Here is an 18,267-nt window from a genome sequence, read left to right as displayed (position 1 = left end):
TAGACTGGAGTGCAGTGGCTGCTCCCGGCCACCACAGCCTTGACCTGCTGGGCTCTGGTGATCCTTCTGCCTCAGCCTTCCGAATAGCTGGAACTACAGGCTTGTGCCACCATGCCCAGCTAATTTTTTTGATTTATTGTAGAGATGAGGTCTCGCCAAGTTGCCCAGGCGGGTCTCGAACCCGCAGGATCAGACAATCCACTCACCTCGGCCTCCCAAAGTGCTGGGATTACAGGCTGAGCCACTGAGCCCGGCCGGAATCTGCATTCTTAACAAGACCCCAGGGGATTCCAATGCACAGTAAGTTCCGGAAGCATGGTTTCCTGCCTCTGCCTCCCGAGTAGCTGGGACTACAGGTGCATATCATCATAAATGGATAATTGTTTAGTTTTATGTTTGTAGAGATGGTGTCTCACTATGTTGCCCAGGCTGGCTTTGAACTCCTGACCTCCAGCAATCTTCCCACCCTGGCTTCCCAAAGTGCTGAGATTACAGGCGTGAGCCACCATGCTGGGCCACCAACTAGATTTTTAATGACTTTGAAAAATAAGATACAGGTATAATCTATGGGGTTTGCATAGCTCTGTTTTTTTCCCAATAGGTTTTATACTCAATGCCACAGAAGAAAGCCTGCATTCTTTTGCCTGCATGACACACTGATTTCAAAGAGTGACAGAGTTTTCATGGAGTCCCTGCCTTTACCTCACCTGTTATTCCTTTGATGTACAAGTGTATGGTACTAGTTTACTGTGGTGCTTTGATTCTGCATAATTTTGAAAGCTTTAAGATGTCCAGAAACAGCACTGTTTCCGAATTTCACCTAGTGTTATCTTTATACAACCGTTTCTCAAGCAATATCACTGTTTCCAAACTTACCCTAGAGGTATCTTTGTACAACTTCCAAAATAAAAAACAGACCTGTTCACACGTTCAATATGTAGCTTTATTTTAAACCACAGCACAACACACACACAATGATATAACAAGACCATTACTTTAATACTGATAACATTCCTGGACAAGTAGACTTATAATTTACACACATTGTTTTCATCTGGAGCTATTTTAAATATTATCTTAAGATGATAGGCTGTAAAACACAAATCCTAAATATATACCAGTTGCAAACATCATGTGCTTAGTTACAGTTTTCCTTGTGATTTGATGAAGTCACTTAAAGTTCCTCAAAATCATGCCCACTTGTATTCAAGGTTTCAGGATGCATGACTCGTCCCAGGAATAGAATAGTACCTGCATTGGTTTGGAAGCGAACACAAGAGTGAGAGATTCAGTTTCCTTTTTACTCACAATTAGTGATTGTATAAAAATGAAAATATAAGCTATTTTCAGTAAAAATCACCTGTACGTTAGAAATGATATGATAAATACAATGAAAAAATCCTCAATGAGAAAGTTTCTTTGTAGCTTATCAAATAAAATTCTGCTTCACAACAGACTCACCAGTTCTCCTGCTCCTGATAAGAAAGAAAAATGGGTGGTCGACGATAACTTGAGGATACAGCACAGCCATTCTGCTAATTGCAATCATTCCTGCAATGCAGAGAAGAAGGAATTAATGTTGGCAGATGTGCAAAGACTTGTTAGGGGTTTCTCAAAACCATCTGTGTCTATCCATTTAATGCAAAGGCAACAACTTACAGGAAACAAGAGTTTTAAGGCTTAGAGAGAAAAAAAAAAAAAAAAACGGTAAAAGTGTTAACATCCCTACCTGCTCTTTTAAAAAAGCAGAACAAAACACACAACACACACACACAATTTCCTCTCTCTACCCTGCAAAAAATAATAGGACAATTTATTCTGCTTGTTATAAAATTGTTATTCTCAGCCTCAGATAAATATTTGTGCCTTTACTAAAGTGAGTTTTGAGTTAAAAGAAGGGGGAGAAGGAATTTAAAAAAAAAAAATCCCCTAGCAAAAAAACAAAGCCTGTCTCTTTAGATTTTCAAGTCATATATTGTTTTGTCTGAAATGGGTATTTTTGCATAGCAAGTCGCCAGGTTTCTAGTCAATGGTCAGGATGGCAGTGATTAAAGGGAAAATATAATAGTGAGATATGCCATGGGGTTTTCTACAGCTGGGATACTGAATTCCCCCAGATCCTTATTAAGGGGCGATTGCTGTATACTTGCTGCTGTGTGGTTTTGTCAGAAAAAGAAGCCAAGACTAAATTATGTAAGATTTTAAGCTTTTTTGATGCTTGAGACCACTGTGTTTCTACTGCCTCCCCAAAATACTGTTATGATCCTGATATTCTTTTAATAGGCAAATATATGCAGAAATTAGGAATAATGTGCAAATATAACATGCTAACATTTTACCAGAGGAGGAAAAAGTTCCTTCTAAAATTTAATGCTAACTGTTGAACGCAAGATTGAAACAAATATAAACAAATAAAAGAAGGAAAAAAGGTAAAGGAAAAAAAATCATCCTTAATTAGGAGAGTCAGAACAATCAAGACGACCAGGGATATTTACCATTGTTAAACATAGGATTTATGTTGAATTTTAAAAAAAAGTATTTAAGATTATTATTTTTATGAGTATTATTTGGCTAAAACTACTTAAAATCACGTACTGCATTCTATCATAAGCCCTTGTGCTGTATGTGCTTTTAAAAAATCAAAACTTTTCACTGACAAAATGAAGAATCAACTTTGCAAGTAATTAGGCAGGAAGAAAAATGTTTAAATGGGCAGCAGGGAAATATTTAAAATATTTAAACAGGCAGCACAACAGGAAAATCTGCTCTGCAGAGCTGTCAGTGTCCTCATTAGAGAGCAGATGAAGCCAGGAGATATCGGGCTAGAGGGGCCTGGAGTGAGGACACATTTCACATCCCATCTGGAACGTTCCAGCTAGGTCAGCCTTTGCCTGACTCCTAAGTAAGAAGAGGGTCAGTTTTCTGGACCACTACCCCCGCCCAAGCCTGCTTTAAAAGCACAAACCAAGAAACGGTGAGAAAATTTTAGCAAACACCTTGTTACCTGAGGCGGCCGCAGCCTCTGAGCCCTCCTCATTAACCTCTAGGAAGGCCTTATGAATCGCTTTGGAAAGGAAAATCTCTTTGCTATCTGCAAAAAGAGGACAAGAAGCATTTCTTTAGCATCCGAGGTAGAAAAATGGTTCACCTTTTTGCTAAATGGGGTTGAGAGGTACAAGAAGCCAAGACACTGAAAATAAAATAAATAATAAGATTGCATTTATGATATGAGAGAACCTCTGAAAACATAGTTTCTAATTTGCCCTTGTTTTATATTATCTTTTTAAGTTTCTCCTTTTTTTTTTTTTGAGTCAGAGTCTCACTCTGTCGCCCAGACTGGAGTGCATTGGCCGCTCCCAGCCACTGCAGCCTCAACCTGCTGGGCTCCGGCGATCCTTCTGCCTCAGCCTTCCAAGTAGCTGGAACTACAGGCGCGCACTACCACGCCCGGCTGATTTTTTGATTTATTGTAGAGATGAGGTCTCTCTGCCCAGGCGGGTCTCGAACCCGTGGGCTCAGGCAATCCACTCACCTCAGCCTCCCAAAGGTGCGGGATTACAGGCTGAGCCACCAAGCCCGGCTCCTTTTTTTTTTTTTTAATTGGTAATTCTCCCATTGTTTATTTTTCATGTCGCCAGCAAAGGTAGAAACTTATTTTTCAGTGACTTCAAATTAGTTCATAACTCAAGATTAAAACATCCTACACATTGATCTCTAATTTGAAATCTAAAAATACAAAATGCAAACAGGTGAAGATTCAGATATTACCAGAATAAAAAATATTTTTTTTAACCCAATCTCTACTGTGATAATGTAAGTAGTTCTGGCAAAGAGAAATAAAACCGATTTAGGTTATAGAAACGTGATACACTAAAAAGTTACTTTCCATTTCAGCTCCTTGGTTTACCTGAGGACTTACAAAGATGACCCTAAGATGAGAGAAAACACATTTTTTCTAGTGTTAGGAGGACTTTTCTTCCCTTCGACTCACTCTTCTATTTATGCTCGTGGTTAAGTTAATGGCTGTTGTGGGCGGCATTGTGTGCCCCCAAATTCACAGGTTGATGTCCTCACCCTCAGTACTTCAGAATGGGACTATCTGGAGACAGGATCTTACATTAAAACGAGGTCATTGTGGCACATTCTAATCCAGTATAACTAGTGTTCCCATGAGGAGAGGAAATTTGAACACAGGTCCAGAGGGAAGGCCACGTGTGACCGTTACTTTTATGTATCAACGCAGCTGAGCCACGGTGCCCAGCTACTTGGTCAAACGTGATTCTACATGTTTCTAAGAAGGTGTTTTTGGATGAGGTTATATTTAAATCAGTGTATTGAGTAAAGCAGATTGCTCTCACAATATGGATGGGTCTCGCCCGGCCAGCTGAAGGCATGCATAGGACAGAGACATTTTGCCAGCAGACTGTCTTTGGACTTCAATTTTTTTCCTGGGTCTGTACTGTGCAGATTTTGGATTTCCAAAACCACCACAATAATGTGAGCCAATTCCTTAAAACAAATCACTCTATCTTTCCATGTATATCACACACACACACACACACACACACCCCATTAATACACCATGTGAAGACAGCGAGAGAAAATGACCATCTACCACCCATTCCATGGCACTTTAGTAGGGTAGCTCTAACAAACTGCAAAATGGCTTTCAGTCTTGGGATTTCAACTTTTCCCCGTGAGTAAAACAATACAAACAAGGGATAACTGCAAATATATTTTTTAAAAAGCAGCATAAATCCAAATGTATACTTGCCTTTCTTCAAATCCAGGCAGCCTAACTTAGGATACGTAACTTTGCTGCTGACGTCCAGGACCATCAGGGAAAGCACAGCTGAGGTTGTTTAGTGGGGCCTAGTCATAGCCAAGTCCTACCCATATACACTTCCTTTCAAGTTTTCAAAACACGTGATAACCTTATACACACAGGGAAGGACGTTCAACAACATTTCTGGTACCTCTGCGGCAAAACACCTGATTATTTTAAATAAGCCCCAAGAGAACTAACAATGGCCTCTCTGCGTTTCACACTTTTAAAGGGAAGATTACTTCCTCAGATTGTGTTTGGTATTAAGACATAAGCACTGCATCATTAAATAGTCCCTTTTATGTATTAGAAATTTTTCTTCTAGAGTGTATTTGATGACTAGAAGAAAAAAAGCAATCAAGTTTTCACAGTTAGCAATTAAGTATGATTAGCTCCCTCAAATCCAAAGGAATCTTTTTTTTTGTAAAGAAAATATTAAATTGTATTAAGTAACCAAATACTTGGTGAAACAAGCACCTGAATTTCAAGACAGTGAAACGTGAATTATCCAGTAGTTCACTCGCTGCTGTGTTTTCCTCAGGGTCAGCTGCCCATTCTCCTCAGCTGGCCAGGGGAGAGAGGGTGGTGTAGCAGGACCAGCTATGATAGCCCTGAACACCACGCAGTAGAATCGAGTTCCTGGAGGGCAGCGCCCGTCCACACAGCCAGCTAAGCCATCCTCAAGTACCCCGAGGGGACTCCCCTCAAGACACTGAGTAGTGTTTCATCTGCACCAGTTTGCAAAGGACACTGCTGCCGATGGCAGCTGGGCCTGACTGGGCCTGATCGCTGGCTGTGCTGGGCACCTTGGAAGAGGGAAGGCACCCCTCGGCACAAGTGTTGTGACCTCCTGCAAGCCCCTGTCCTTGGGCGTGCTCTCACGGACCCACACGGAGTGGGCTGACGGGGACACCACCAGGCACCCGTGAGGAAAGATCAATTCAGCAAGGCCACCGTGGGCTCATTTCAGAGAGCTGGTGATTAACAAGATAATGAAACAGACAAACCTTTTAATGAGATTCATGAAGAAAAAACAGAGAGCACCCAAACAGGCAATATTAAGAACTAAAAGGGGACCATATCTAAAGATATCAAAGAGCATTTTTTAAAAATACCATGTATAATTTTCTACAGGTAAGTGTTAATCAGCTTTATGAGACAATTTATGTATGCTGAATTGTATCTATTTGCAAGACACGATTTGATAAGTTTTGAGATATACTCATATGAAGAAATAACTCACTGTATATCTGTGATCTGCCTCAACAAATAGGATACAGAATATTCCTATCTCCCCTAAAAGTGTCTTTGTGCTTCTTCATGCAAATATTTTGAAAATGAATGAATTTGCTGTGAACTGAGCTATTTTATAGAAATGTATACATTATAAAATTGAGTCAAAGAAAAATAAGAATATCTGAATAATCCAGTGACCATTAAAATAATTAAATTGATAGTTTAAACTTTCCCTAGCCTCAAAATTAAAGCCTCTAAGACTAAAGGGCTTTCTAGGTGATTTTAACCAAATCTTCAAGGTACAGATAGGATTATCTGTTATAAAATCATTCTACAGATTAAATGCAATCCTTCTGAAAACAGCAACATCATTTTTCACAGAACTATAAAAAACAATCTTAAATTTTATATGGGACCAACAATAGCTTGAATAGCCAAAGCAATTCTAAGTAAAAGGAGCAATTGTGGAGGTATCACACTACCTGACTTCAAATTATACTACAAGGCTATATAATAATGAAAACAGCATGGTACTGGTACAAGAATAGACAGACAAATCAATGTAACAGAATAGAGAATCCAGAAATAAAGCCACATAATTAAAACCAACTGATCATTGCCAAAGCTGACAAAAACAAATAATGGGGACAGTGGCGTGTCACTCTTTTATTCATTTAGGATGATGATTTCCTGCTCCATCTGTGTTGCTATTTAATAAACGGCGCTGAGAAAACTGGCTAGCCATATGGAGAAGAATGTAGCGGGACCCCTAGCTCTCACCATATACAAAAATCAACTCAAGACAAATTAAAGACAAATGTAAAACTCGAAACTATAAAAATATCAGAAGAAAACCTAGAACTTCTGGACATTGACCTAGGCAAAGAATTTAAGACGAAGACCCCCAAAACAAATGCAGTAAAACCAAAAATAGACAAATGGGGCTTAATTAAACTAAAAAACTTCTACACGGCAAAAGAAATCATCAACAAAATAAACAAAAAGCCTATGGAATGGGAGAAAATATTTGCAAATTATACCTCAGACAAAGGATTAATATCTAGAATCTATAAGGAACTCAAACAACTTGACGTGAAAAACAAACCCATCAAAAAGTGGGCAAAAAACATGAATAGACACCTCCTAAAAAGAGATACACAAGCAGTCAACAAACATGAAAAAATGCTCAACATCACGAAGCATCCGAGAAATACAAAGTAAAACCACAATGAGATATCACCTCACACCAGTCAGAATGATGCTGGTGGAGATGCGGAGAAAAGGGAATCATGCTTTTGGTGGGATTGTAAACTAGTTCACCCTCTATGGAAAACAGTATGGAGATTTCTCAAAGAACTGAAAACAGAACTACCATTTGACCCAGCAATCCACTTCTAGGGATCTACCCAAAGGAAAAAAATCAGTATATAGAGAAGATACCTGTACTTAAATGTTCGTGGCAGCACTATTCATAAAAGCAAAATCATGGAACCAACATAATTATCCACCAACAATTGACTGGGTAAAGAAAATATGATATATATACACCATGGGATACTATGCAGCCACAAAAAGAATGATATCATATCTTCTGCAGCAATGTAGATGGAGCTAGAGATTATCATCCTAAGTGAATAAAAGGGTGACACACCAAAATGGAATAATCTTAGCTAAAGTGCAGTCATTTTAACACTGCTTAGCTTGGTCACACTTTCTTAGTAAATTATCTAGCTAGCCCTCTAATCATTAACCAAAGCCAAAGCTGGTTTCCCAGAGGTAGCTATTGATAATTGTCTTGAACTTCTCAGGTACTGATTGATTTTCTATTCCAAGTATTTGTCTTCCAGCTATAAAGCGGCCCCTCATGACTTATGTGACAGACAGATCCCATCACATAAAGCAGCCCTTCGTGACCTATGTGACACTGACAAACCCCATCATCATAGCAACAGTTCTTGTGCTACTCATGATGATGTAAAATAGACCACTACCCAATCACCTTAACAACCTAACAACACCAAAGGAAAGCCTAAAAGCATTCAACCTTGCCGGGCTCAGTGGCTCAGCCTGTAATCCCAGTGCTTTGGGAGGCCGAGATAAGTGGATTGCCTGAGCCTGCGGGTTTGAGATCTGCCTGGGCAACTTGGTGAGACCTCATCTCTACAATAAATCAAAAAAATTAGCTGGGCGTGGTAGCGCACGCCTGTAGTTGCAGCTACTTGGAAGGCTGAAGTGGAAGGATCGCCAGAGCCCAGCAGGTCAAGGCTGCAGTGGCCAGGAGCAGCTACTGCACTCCTGTCTGGGCAACCGAGTGAGACTCCAACTAAAAAACAACAAAAAAAAGCATTCAACCTCAAGCAGCTGCTGCCACTGCTTTTGTTCAGCTCTGGCCTCATGCTTTCATTGAGTTCTGGTTGGGGTATGTTTTTCTTAAGCCCTGGTCCCCTCCTTAATCTGAGGGAGGTGAATCCCCCTTTTCTCTCTCTCTAATCTACTTTCTAAATAAATGATATTTCCAATCTAATTTCTGTGCAATTCTTTGCATCTTACCCAAGTACCGACCTATCCCACAGACTTAACAGTGAACTAACTCAGAAACAGAAAACCAAACACCACATGTTCTCACTTATATACAAGAGTGTGAGGCATTTGTCTAGACATAGACTCCTCCCATACCTGTCTTCTTCCTGCCCCCTCGCTCAGGTAGTGGCCTCTGACCAAGGTTGGTCACTGCAGGATATGCATATTCCCAGTCATGAGTTATGGGATGCAGTGATGGAGATGTGGGCAGTATCCTTACTCACTGCAACTGTAAACACCATATAGCAATCTAAATATTAACTTACTTGATCATAAAACTGCTTTCTATACTGTCCCAAGGTGCAGACTCTTTCTTACCTGACCAGCCACCATTGGTGCCTCCCATTAGTTCTAATAAACCAATGTCTTTCCCTGCTGGGGACCTCCTGGTGACTTCTTTGGAATAGGTGAAGAACCCTATGCGCAAGCCCTCTCAGATGTGGGGTCATCACATTACAGAGAGCTAAATGGCCACAAAGATAGAAATAGTGGACACTGAGGAGGAATAAGGGGGAAAGATAGACGAGGGGCCAGGGTTCAGAAACTGCCTATTGGGTAAAGTTCCACCCTCTGGGGAATGGGCCACCTAAGACCCAACCCCCACCAGTATGTAATGTGCCCGTGTAACAAACATGCACTTGTACTTCCCGAATCTAAAAAAAAAAAAATTCCTGACATTAAAAAGAGATTAAAATCTCTCAATCTAACTCATCTCTGGGTAGCCTTACCTTGCTATCAAAATTGAACAAGGGTGGTACAAGAAAAGAAAATCACAGTCCAAGTTCACCTGTTAACATGGACATAAAAGTTCTTTACAACTCAGAATTAAACCCAGCAACAGATCCAAATACTTTTTAAAAACGAGTGCCAGTGGATGGCGTGGTGTGTCATGACACAGCAGCGGAGAACAGGGCTGCTCTCCTGTCTCCAGTCCCCGTGAATGCTTCCTCCAGGAAGACCTTACCAACAACGCACTACTCAACGCATGCCTCTGCCGTACTTACAACCCTTCGTCCCTCTGCTGCCTGCTCTGTCTTCCACCAGACTTTCAGGACACAGCAGACCTGCTCAGGCTCTCCACCAGAATGCCTCTGCTTCATCCACTGAGCACTCTTGGCCCCGTGCGCTCTGCTCTGGATTATTCAAACGGAAGTTTACCCCCCACTTTCCCACTTCTGTGCCTCTGTTCAACCCCTGTTGTACATACAGTGAGACACCTGATCTCAGTTGGAGGCTCAGCATCTTACCTGTGGCTCAGCATCTCTGCCCTCCTCTAACTCCTGAATCACGAAAGCACATCTGACCTCCCCCTTCCATTGACCCCAGGACACAGTCCTACTGAAGCCTTTATAATCCACATTTGCACTGACAGCTCTCTCTTCCTGGGTCGTCAACCTCCTTAACACACGGATTGCATTGTCTTCTCAGTGACCTTGGTTTCTGGCACGTAGCCAGGTCTGAAGAACAAACTATCCTAAGTAGAAGATGTTTCCTGGGAACGAGCAACCTTCTGGTATTTAGCCCAGGACACTGTAGTAACCAGGATTTTTGTAACTGCTGAATGAAAGGGATCAGCTCTTTCATACTGTAAGACTTCGGGTGTACAAAATCGTCTGGTGTCACTCTATGGACACTGCGACCACAACTCTGCTCACAATTATGGCTATAAAGTTTATTCTTGCAACAAGTAAAACAAAGGACATGAATCCAAAGTAGATGATCTGAGAAAACTGAGAACAGCAACACAGAGGCCACATCCATACCAAGGAACTTTAAAATCTGATCGAGTTGGTGGGTGAACAGAACAGGATTCAGCAGGGTGACGTGCGGGTTTCAGAGACCGCTGTGCAAAGATGGAATCCTGTGCTCGGATCCTCACAGCACAACAAACGTGATGGATGGCCACTGACTGCAGATGAGGAAAAGGCAGCAGGACGTCCGACGATGAGACAAATAAAAGGTCACAATCCCAGAGACTGGGAGGACAGAAGATGACGCTTGTTCCCCTTGAGGCAAACTCCAGGCAGCCCCATTAAAATCAAGGAGAGTGGAAAGTGGTATAAGCACGGTGAGTCCCGGGCCTCCCCATCCCCTGAGTCCAGCAGGTCAGGCGGGCCCAAGGTGTGCTCCAGCCCCCTCTCCGAGGCCTCCATCCTCACCTTGCGCCATGGCCTGAGGACGGAGATCCCCCTCCTGGGAAGCCACCACCCCTCTCGGCCCGGCCTTGCCTGTCCTGCTCATGTCACCATGACCTCACGCACCCTGCTGAGCCCTGGGCACCACCTGGATATCCCATGGACTGGATGGGAAAGCCAGGGGCATGAAGGAGATTCACATTATGGACTCGTGCTACCGAGTCGAGAAAAGCTAGCTCTTCCCTCAAGAAACAAGTTAGTATGTCAGAGGCAAGCAGACTGAAAACAAAGTCTGCACCCGGGCCCCAGGCAGCTGTCTCTTCTGTCAAGTGATGGCTCCTGCTTCCCTCCAGATGGCGTGAAGCCAGGACTGTCACAGTGGACGAGATGGAGCAGGGCCGGCAAGCCCCGGGCTCCCCAGGGAAGAGACCAGCAACACTTCAAGCTCTTCTGAAGAAGGCAGAAGCACACCCCAAAGGTATCTGCTCAGTCACTGAGCAAAGGTTTCTCAAGCGCCCTCTCTGTAGGGGTACCATGTGGGGAACCACGGCTCTGAGAGCCCGAGAGTCACCCGAGGCCTTCCAGGAGGGCCGTCATGCAAATGGAGGCCTCCTCTTCCTCTCGGCACTGCTCCTGAACACAGCCACTTGAAACAAACATGTCAACAGGGCACACGTGAAATAGCCAAATGACGAGTGTTGTCACAGATCCCTGGGACCCCCAAGTGTCTCCGCACTTTTGTCACTGAAACATTTTTAGCTTCAGCCCCACCCGTGGAACGTAGAAAAGTTCCTAGAACTTGAGTTCCCTCCAGGTAGAATCAGTGTCCTTTGTCTGCTTTTCTGGATAGATCTGGTTACGGAACCAGCAGACAGGCAGTTACTGACTCATCACTCTTTCGTGCACTAAGCACCTACTACGTGCCGGACACCAGGTGTGCGAGGTGATCTGCTCCTTCCTAGCAAGAGGAAAGCAGGACACAAGGACGACAAAAGGCTAATCGGCAAATGACCTGGCTCTCGGGGGATGGGAAGTGTGACCAAGAACACAAGGCAAGGCTGTGTGCTGGCAGGTGGTTGTCAGTAGAGGGGAGGTGCAGACACGGGTGGGTATATATGAGGGGTGGGTCTGAGGAGGCGAATCTCAGCAGAGACCTGGGAACACAAAGGAGTCTGCCAGGACAAACTGAAGGGAGAGGATTCCAGGTGGAGGGAGAGCGGGTGCAGAACCTGTCACGGGTGGGCGCGTCCAAGGCCCAGGAAGCTTGTGTGGCTGCAGCTGGGAACAGGAGACATGAGAGAAGCTCCCCTATTGGTGGCCAGGCAGGGCACGGTGCCATTTACTCGCTGCGGTCACCACTAGCGTCCAGCCTGCCCCACCAGGACTGGGCTCTGGGGACAGAAGATGCCATACCGCAGCCCCTGCTGCTGAGTGGCTCGAGCCGGATCCAAGCCTGTAAGGGGACCCTCTGGGGAAAGGCGCCCCGTGGCACCTCAGAAGAGTGTGCCAAGTGCCCCGGGCTCCAGGTGGGGAAAAGGAAACCACCCAGGAAGGAAGTGGATGGGAGGGGAAAGTCCTCTGGTGACGTTGGGGCTGGCTCCTGGATGAGGGGGGAGAGACGTCACAGAAAGCAGCAGGGACCTTCAGAGCAGAGGAAGGTGTCTGCCAAGTGAGAGAAACAGCGGGTGACAAGGGTCGGTGGAAGCCTGGCCGTGAGGGCGCGGGAGAGGCAGGAGACTTCGCTCTGGGCCTTGCCCGGACCTGGTGCTGGGGATTTAGCTCTGCCCGGGGCCAGGGTGCAGACTCTGTTTTCAGTTGGCTTGCTTTTGCTGTCCTGACCCACTCCTTGCCAGAAGAGCCCACTTTCTCTGCTCAGTCACCTGAGTCCCTCATGTGAGCCTTCTGTCTCATTCCCGTCCAATCCGTGGAAGATCCGAGTGGTGCCTGGATCCAGCAGGGTGTGTGGGCTGTGATGAGATGACCAGGACAGGCAAGGCCAGGGGACATCACTGCAGGCGCGGAGCAGGACGCAAGAGAGCTGGGACCGTGTCTAGGAGCCACAGGGCCCCATGGCTTTGATTTTAGAAGACACCTGCAGCAGCAGCTGGGAAGGGGAATGGGATGAGCCAATGGCTGGTGTGGAGGATAGCATTTCCTTTTTTTCTTTGAGTTAGAGTCTCACTCTGTCACCCAGACTGGAGTGCTGTGGCCACTCCTGGCCACCGCAGCCTCGACCTGCTGGGCTCCGCAATCCTTCTGCCTCAGCCTTCCAAGTAGCTGGAACTACAGGCGTGCGCTACCACGCCCAGCTAATTTTTTAATTTATTGTAGAGATGAGGTCTCGCCAAATTGCCCAGGCGGGTCACAAACCCGCAGGCTCAGGCAATGCACTCACCTCAGCCTCCCAAAGCGTGGGATTACAGGCTGAGCCACCGAGCCCGGCGAGGATAGCATCTCTTAGAGAGAGTAAGAAGGGAGTCTGTGGGGCTGAGGTAGTGGGGAGGGACAGGGCCCGTGGCTCACAGAGCAGGCGCAAAAAGAGGCCACACCAGTCCCCGGCTGCAGCCTCCCCACGGTGTGGCTTCTGGAGCGTCTTCCGATTCCTTTCTGTCACAGGCTCCTTCTGAAAACTCCCACCCGAGAGGGAGGGATTTCGCTCACTCTTCCTCCCCTCTGCCCTCCCAGGGGACTCCATCGATGGCAGTGTTGGCAGTCACTGATCTCCACGACATATGGATCACTCTGTGACAGGACCCTCCCCACAGGTGGAAGGCCTGTGAAGTGGTGCCCGAGGAGATGTGTCGCACGCCCTCTGCCCTCCATGTGGAGTGCACGCGTCTCCACTGCGTTCCCTCTCGGTGGGGTTCCCCATCAACAGTCATGGAAGATGGAGATGGAAAAGTAAACAGAACTGGGCCGAGCACCCCGTCTCACCCACGGCTTCATCAGCCAGTGCCCAGCGGGAAGCGCGGTGTGGGCGCTTGGGAAGCAACGTGAGAACCTCCCCTCGGGGGTTAGATTCCAGCAGGGGCTGCTAGAGGCATAATAATGATGACAGTACAAGATACCATGTGACATGGGCCATGCACAGAAAAAGGAGTGATGACTGCCCGGTACAGTCGGGGTGCTCGAAGCTGGGGTTGGTTGAGCTGAGGTTCGAGAGGCATTCTGGGGGGAGAGGCTTTGTCAAGGAGAACGCCAGGGCGATGTGGGGTGCTGGGCGTGTCCAGCTGGCTGGAGCACAGCTGGTGGCCAGGGAACCAGCTCGAGGGGGGCTGGAGGGAGCTGAGGTCCCAGCAGTGGCCAGAGCACAGCAGACTGAGGGCTGGCTTTGAGCAGGAACTGGGTTACCTGAGAGTGAGGTTCAAGGTAATGGCTCCTGGGGGTAGTGGATGAGCCAGATGAGACTGGAGATGCTTAGAGGCTGTGAACAGTCCAGGGGGGAGGAACGAGGGCCTGGGACAGGAGTGGACACTGTGGACCCAGGCATGAGTGTGGCCTCGAGAGGCTCCCAGAGGAGCGCACACTGCGCTGTTCTTCCAGAAGCAAGAAAAGGGGAAGCAAGTTTCACTTTTCAACCCTCTGTTAAACCACAGTTGCTAATTTTGGGGAAAGAATTGTTATTGCATAACTCAGGAAAGTAGCAGTGTCCTAGTAGGGCTGTAGTGTCTCTGAGCACTTTCACACGTACTAAATCTACTATGAATGCTGCTTTTTTCAAAAAAGTTCTTCCTAATTCTTTTGATACACCTTTTTTTTTTTCTTTTTTGAGTTGGAGTCTCACTCCACTGCCCAGGCTTAAGTGCAGTGGCATGCTCACGGCCACCCCAGCCTCGCCCTGCTGGGCTCCGGCGATCCTTCCACCTCAGCCTTCCAAGTAGCCGGAACTACAGGCGCACATGACCACGCCTGGCTAATTTTTTTCATTTATTGTAAAGACGAGGTCTTGCCAAGTTGCCTGGGCTGGTCTCGAAACTGCAGGCTCAGGCAATCCACTCGCCTCGGCCTCCCAAAGTGCTGGGATGACAGGCTGAGCCACGGAGCCCAGGCCTGAATTCTTAAGTGAGAATTTCAGCCGACAAAGTAATACGAAAACAAGGTGACATTCCACACCCTACAGAGGGGCACACGAAATGCAGACTCTTCCATCTGGGCCACGTACCAGAGGTAACTGCCACTGCCACTTTCTGAGACGCTCAAAATTGTTCTATACATTTAAAAGCCCCTAAACACACACACACTCTCCCCTATCCTTTTGTCTCGTTCTTTTCCCTTTTTTCCAGTCATCCCATCTGATTGGCTCCTCCGCCTTTGACCCGGTATGTTCCCCTTCTGCCTTTTAATCTTTTCCCTGAGTTTTTTCCAACCTCACCACTGCTGACAGCAGGGCCTGCTAATTCCAGGGTTTGGAGGAGCCGTCCTGTGCACCGTGGGTGTGGAGAAGACTCCCTGGCTCCCACAGACACCAGGAGCATCTACAGTTGTGACCACCAAAAAGGTCTCCCACTTGGCCAAATGTTCCCAGGGAGGCAAAGCTGTCCTTGCTGAGAAGGACAGTCAGGACAGAACACCTCTATCCATCCTCCTCTCGTGAAATTCGGTTGCGTCTTTGCCCCCACAGCCAGTGCTCCTTCGGGTCGAGCAAGACCCGTCATCATCCAGTTTTACGACAAGAGTCTTCGCCCACACTGCCCGCCTCACAAAGAGTCATTTCATAAGGACACAGACACCGCGTGGAAGGTGATGCCGCAGGCACACTTAGCTTTACCGCGCTTCTTAGACACACACTTTCTTGTAAGTGGAAAGTGTGTGGCGACCCGTGTCCGGCAAGCCCATCTCATCATTTTTCCAGCAGCATGTGTTCACTTCCTGTCTCTGTGTCACATTTTGGTAACTCCCACGTCATTTCAAACTTTTTCACTATTATTTTATCTGTTACTGGGATCTGTGATCAGTGACCTTTAAAGTAATTATTTTGAAGTAGCACAAATCAGGCCCACCTAAGACGGCAAACTTAACTGATAAAAGTTTTAGGCCAGGCATGGTGGTTCATGCTTGTAATTCCAGCACTTTGGAAGGTTGAGGAGGAAGGGTCACTAGAGCCCAGGTGTTCAAAACCAACCTGCTAACATCGCAAGACGTCATCTCTACACAAAATAAAAATGTTAGCCAGGCATGGTGGTCCATGCTCTCCGTACTCAGGAAGCTGAGGCAGGAAGACCGTCTGAGCCCAGGAGGGCAAGGCTGCGGTGAGCTGTGATCATGCCACTGCACTCCAACCTGGGCTACAGAGCGAGACCCCTGACTCAAACAAAGCAAATCAATAATAACAACAACAAAAAAACTGTTGGGTGTGCGTTGACCGCTCCACCGACCAACCATTTCCCCATCTCTCTCTCTCTCCCTCTCCTTGAGACACACAATTTTGAAATCAGGCCAGTGAAGGACCCTAATATGGTCTCTGAGTGTTCCAGTGAAGGGAAGAGTCTCACATCTCTCATTTTAAATCAAAAGCTAGAAATGATTACGCTTAGTGAAGAAGGCATGTCCAAAGACAAGAGAGGTTGAAAGCTGGATATATTATGCCAAATGACCAGGTTGAGAATGCAAAGGAAAAGTCACTGAAGAAATCAAAGTGCTACTCCAGCGAACACAGGCGTAATAAGAAAGTGAAACAGGCTGACTGCAGCTATGGAGAAAGTTTGGGTGGTCTGGAGAGAAGATCGAACCAGCCACAGCATCACATGAAGCCCAAACTCAATCTGGAGCAAGGCCCTCATTCTCTGTGTTGAGAGGTGAGGAGGCTGCGTGAGAAAAGTTGGAAGCTAGAAGACGTTGGTTCATGGGGTTTAAGGACAGACGCCATCTCCATGACACAAAGGTGCAGGCGAAGCTGCAAATGCTGATGGAGACGTTGCAGCAGGTTCTCTGGACGATCTGGCTGTGGTTATGAATAAAGGAGGACACACTAGAAATTGAAAAGTAAAAGAGTGAAGATGTTCACTCTTTTGTCTCAGCCGCCACCATGCCATCCAGACTGAGGAAGACCTGGAAACTCTGGGGCCACGTGTGCCACAGCCATAGCCACATCAGCAAGCACTGAAAGCATCCAGGAGGCCATGGTAATGCGGGTGGCTTGCATCACCATGGGATCCATTTTGACAAATATTACCCAGGATACTTTGGGAAAGTTGGTATGAGGCATTACTGTTTAAAGAGGAACCAGAGCTTCTGCCGAGTTGTCAGCCTTGACAAATTGTGGACTTTGGTCCGTGAGCAGACAAGGGTGAGTGCTGCTAAGAACAAGACTGGAGCTGCTCCCATCATTGATGGGGTGCGATCGGGCTACTACCAAGTTCTGGGATAGGGAAAGCTCCCAAAACAGCCTTCATTGTGAAGGACAAATTCTTCAGCAGAAGAGCTACGGAGAAGATTAAGGGTGTGGGAGGAGCCTGTGTCCTAGTGGCTTGAAGCCACATGGAGGGAGGTTCATTAAATGTTAAAAAATGTTTTTAAAAAAGTGAAGATTTTCAACATAAACAAACAGCCATCCACTGGAAGAAGGTACTATCTAGGACCTTCACAGCCAGAGAGGAGAAGTCAATGCCTGAAATCAAAGGATAGGCTGACTCTTGTCAGAAGCTAAGGCAGTTGGTGACTTTAAGTTAAAGCCAATGCTCATTTATCATTCTGAAAATCCTAGAGCCCTTAAGAATTATGCTAAACTTGCTTTACTCATGATTTATAAATGGAACAACAAAGCCTGGATAATAGCACATCTGTTTACAGCACGATTTACTAAATAATTTAAGCCCACTGTTGAGACCTAGTGCTCAAGAAAATAGGTTTCTTTCAAGATATGACTGCTCGTTGAACAATGCACCTGGTCACCCAAGAACTCTGATGGCGACATACAAGAAGATTAATGTAGCCAGGCTCGGGTGGCTCAGCCTGTAATTCCATGCTTTGGGAGGCCGAGGTAAGTGAATCGCCTGAGCCTGTGGGTTTGAGACCTGCCTGGGCAACTTGGCGAGACCTCATCTCTACAATAAATTAAAAAAAAAAAAAAATTAGCCGGGCATAGTAGCGCGCACCTGTAGTTCCGGTTACTCAGAAGGGTGAGGCAGAAGGATCACCGGAGCCCAGCAGGTCGAGGCTGCAGTGGCCAGGAGCATGCCACTGCACTCCAGTCTGGGTGACAGAGTAAGCCTCCAACTCAAAAAAAAAAAAAAGATTAATGTTGTTTTCATGCCTGCAATCACAACAACCATTCTTAGCCGATGGATCAAGGGGTAATTCTGAGTTTTAAGTCTTATTCCTTAAAAAATACATTTGGTAAGGCTATAGCTGCCATCGATGGTGAGTCCTCTGATGGATCTGGGCAGAGTACATCAAAAACCCTCTGTAGCTGGGCTCGGTGGCTCAGCCTGTAATCCCATGCCTTTGGGAGGCTGAGGTGAGTGGATTGCCTGAGCCTGTGGGTTCGAGACA

General features: G+C 46.1%; 1 protein-coding gene and 1 pseudogene across 2 annotated transcripts in view; one reads left to right on the top strand and one right to left on the bottom strand.

Annotated features, from left to right (window-relative positions):
- Positions 1–921: 921 nt before the first annotated feature.
- The window catches only part of SERPINI1 (serpin family I member 1), a 70,849-nt gene continuing 53,503 nt past the window's right edge, over positions 922–18,267 (bottom strand). For both annotated transcript variants that reach the window (XM_008055709.2, XM_021711209.1), the window contains 3 exons: positions 3,005–3,091; positions 1,462–1,551; positions 922–1,251 (listed from right to left, as the gene is read on the bottom strand). In XM_008055709.2, coding sequence (XP_008053900.1) covers positions 1,175–1,251; positions 1,462–1,551; positions 3,005–3,091 — 254 coding nt within the window. In that variant the 3' untranslated portion in view covers positions 922–1,174. The remainder of the gene's footprint in view (positions 1,252–1,461; positions 1,552–3,004; positions 3,092–18,267) is intronic.
- Positions 16,802–17,247, top strand: LOC110595435 (annotated as a pseudogene).

This window comes from Carlito syrichta, unplaced genomic scaffold, assembly GCF_000164805.1.
Source record: "Carlito syrichta isolate Samal-C Ts95f unplaced genomic scaffold, Tarsius_syrichta-2.0.1 Scaffold301931, whole genome shotgun sequence".
NCBI lineage: Eukaryota > Metazoa > Chordata > Mammalia > Primates > Tarsiidae > Carlito > Carlito syrichta.
Note: the sequence above shows the minus strand (reverse complement) of the source record. Positions and strands in the feature narration are given on the sequence as shown.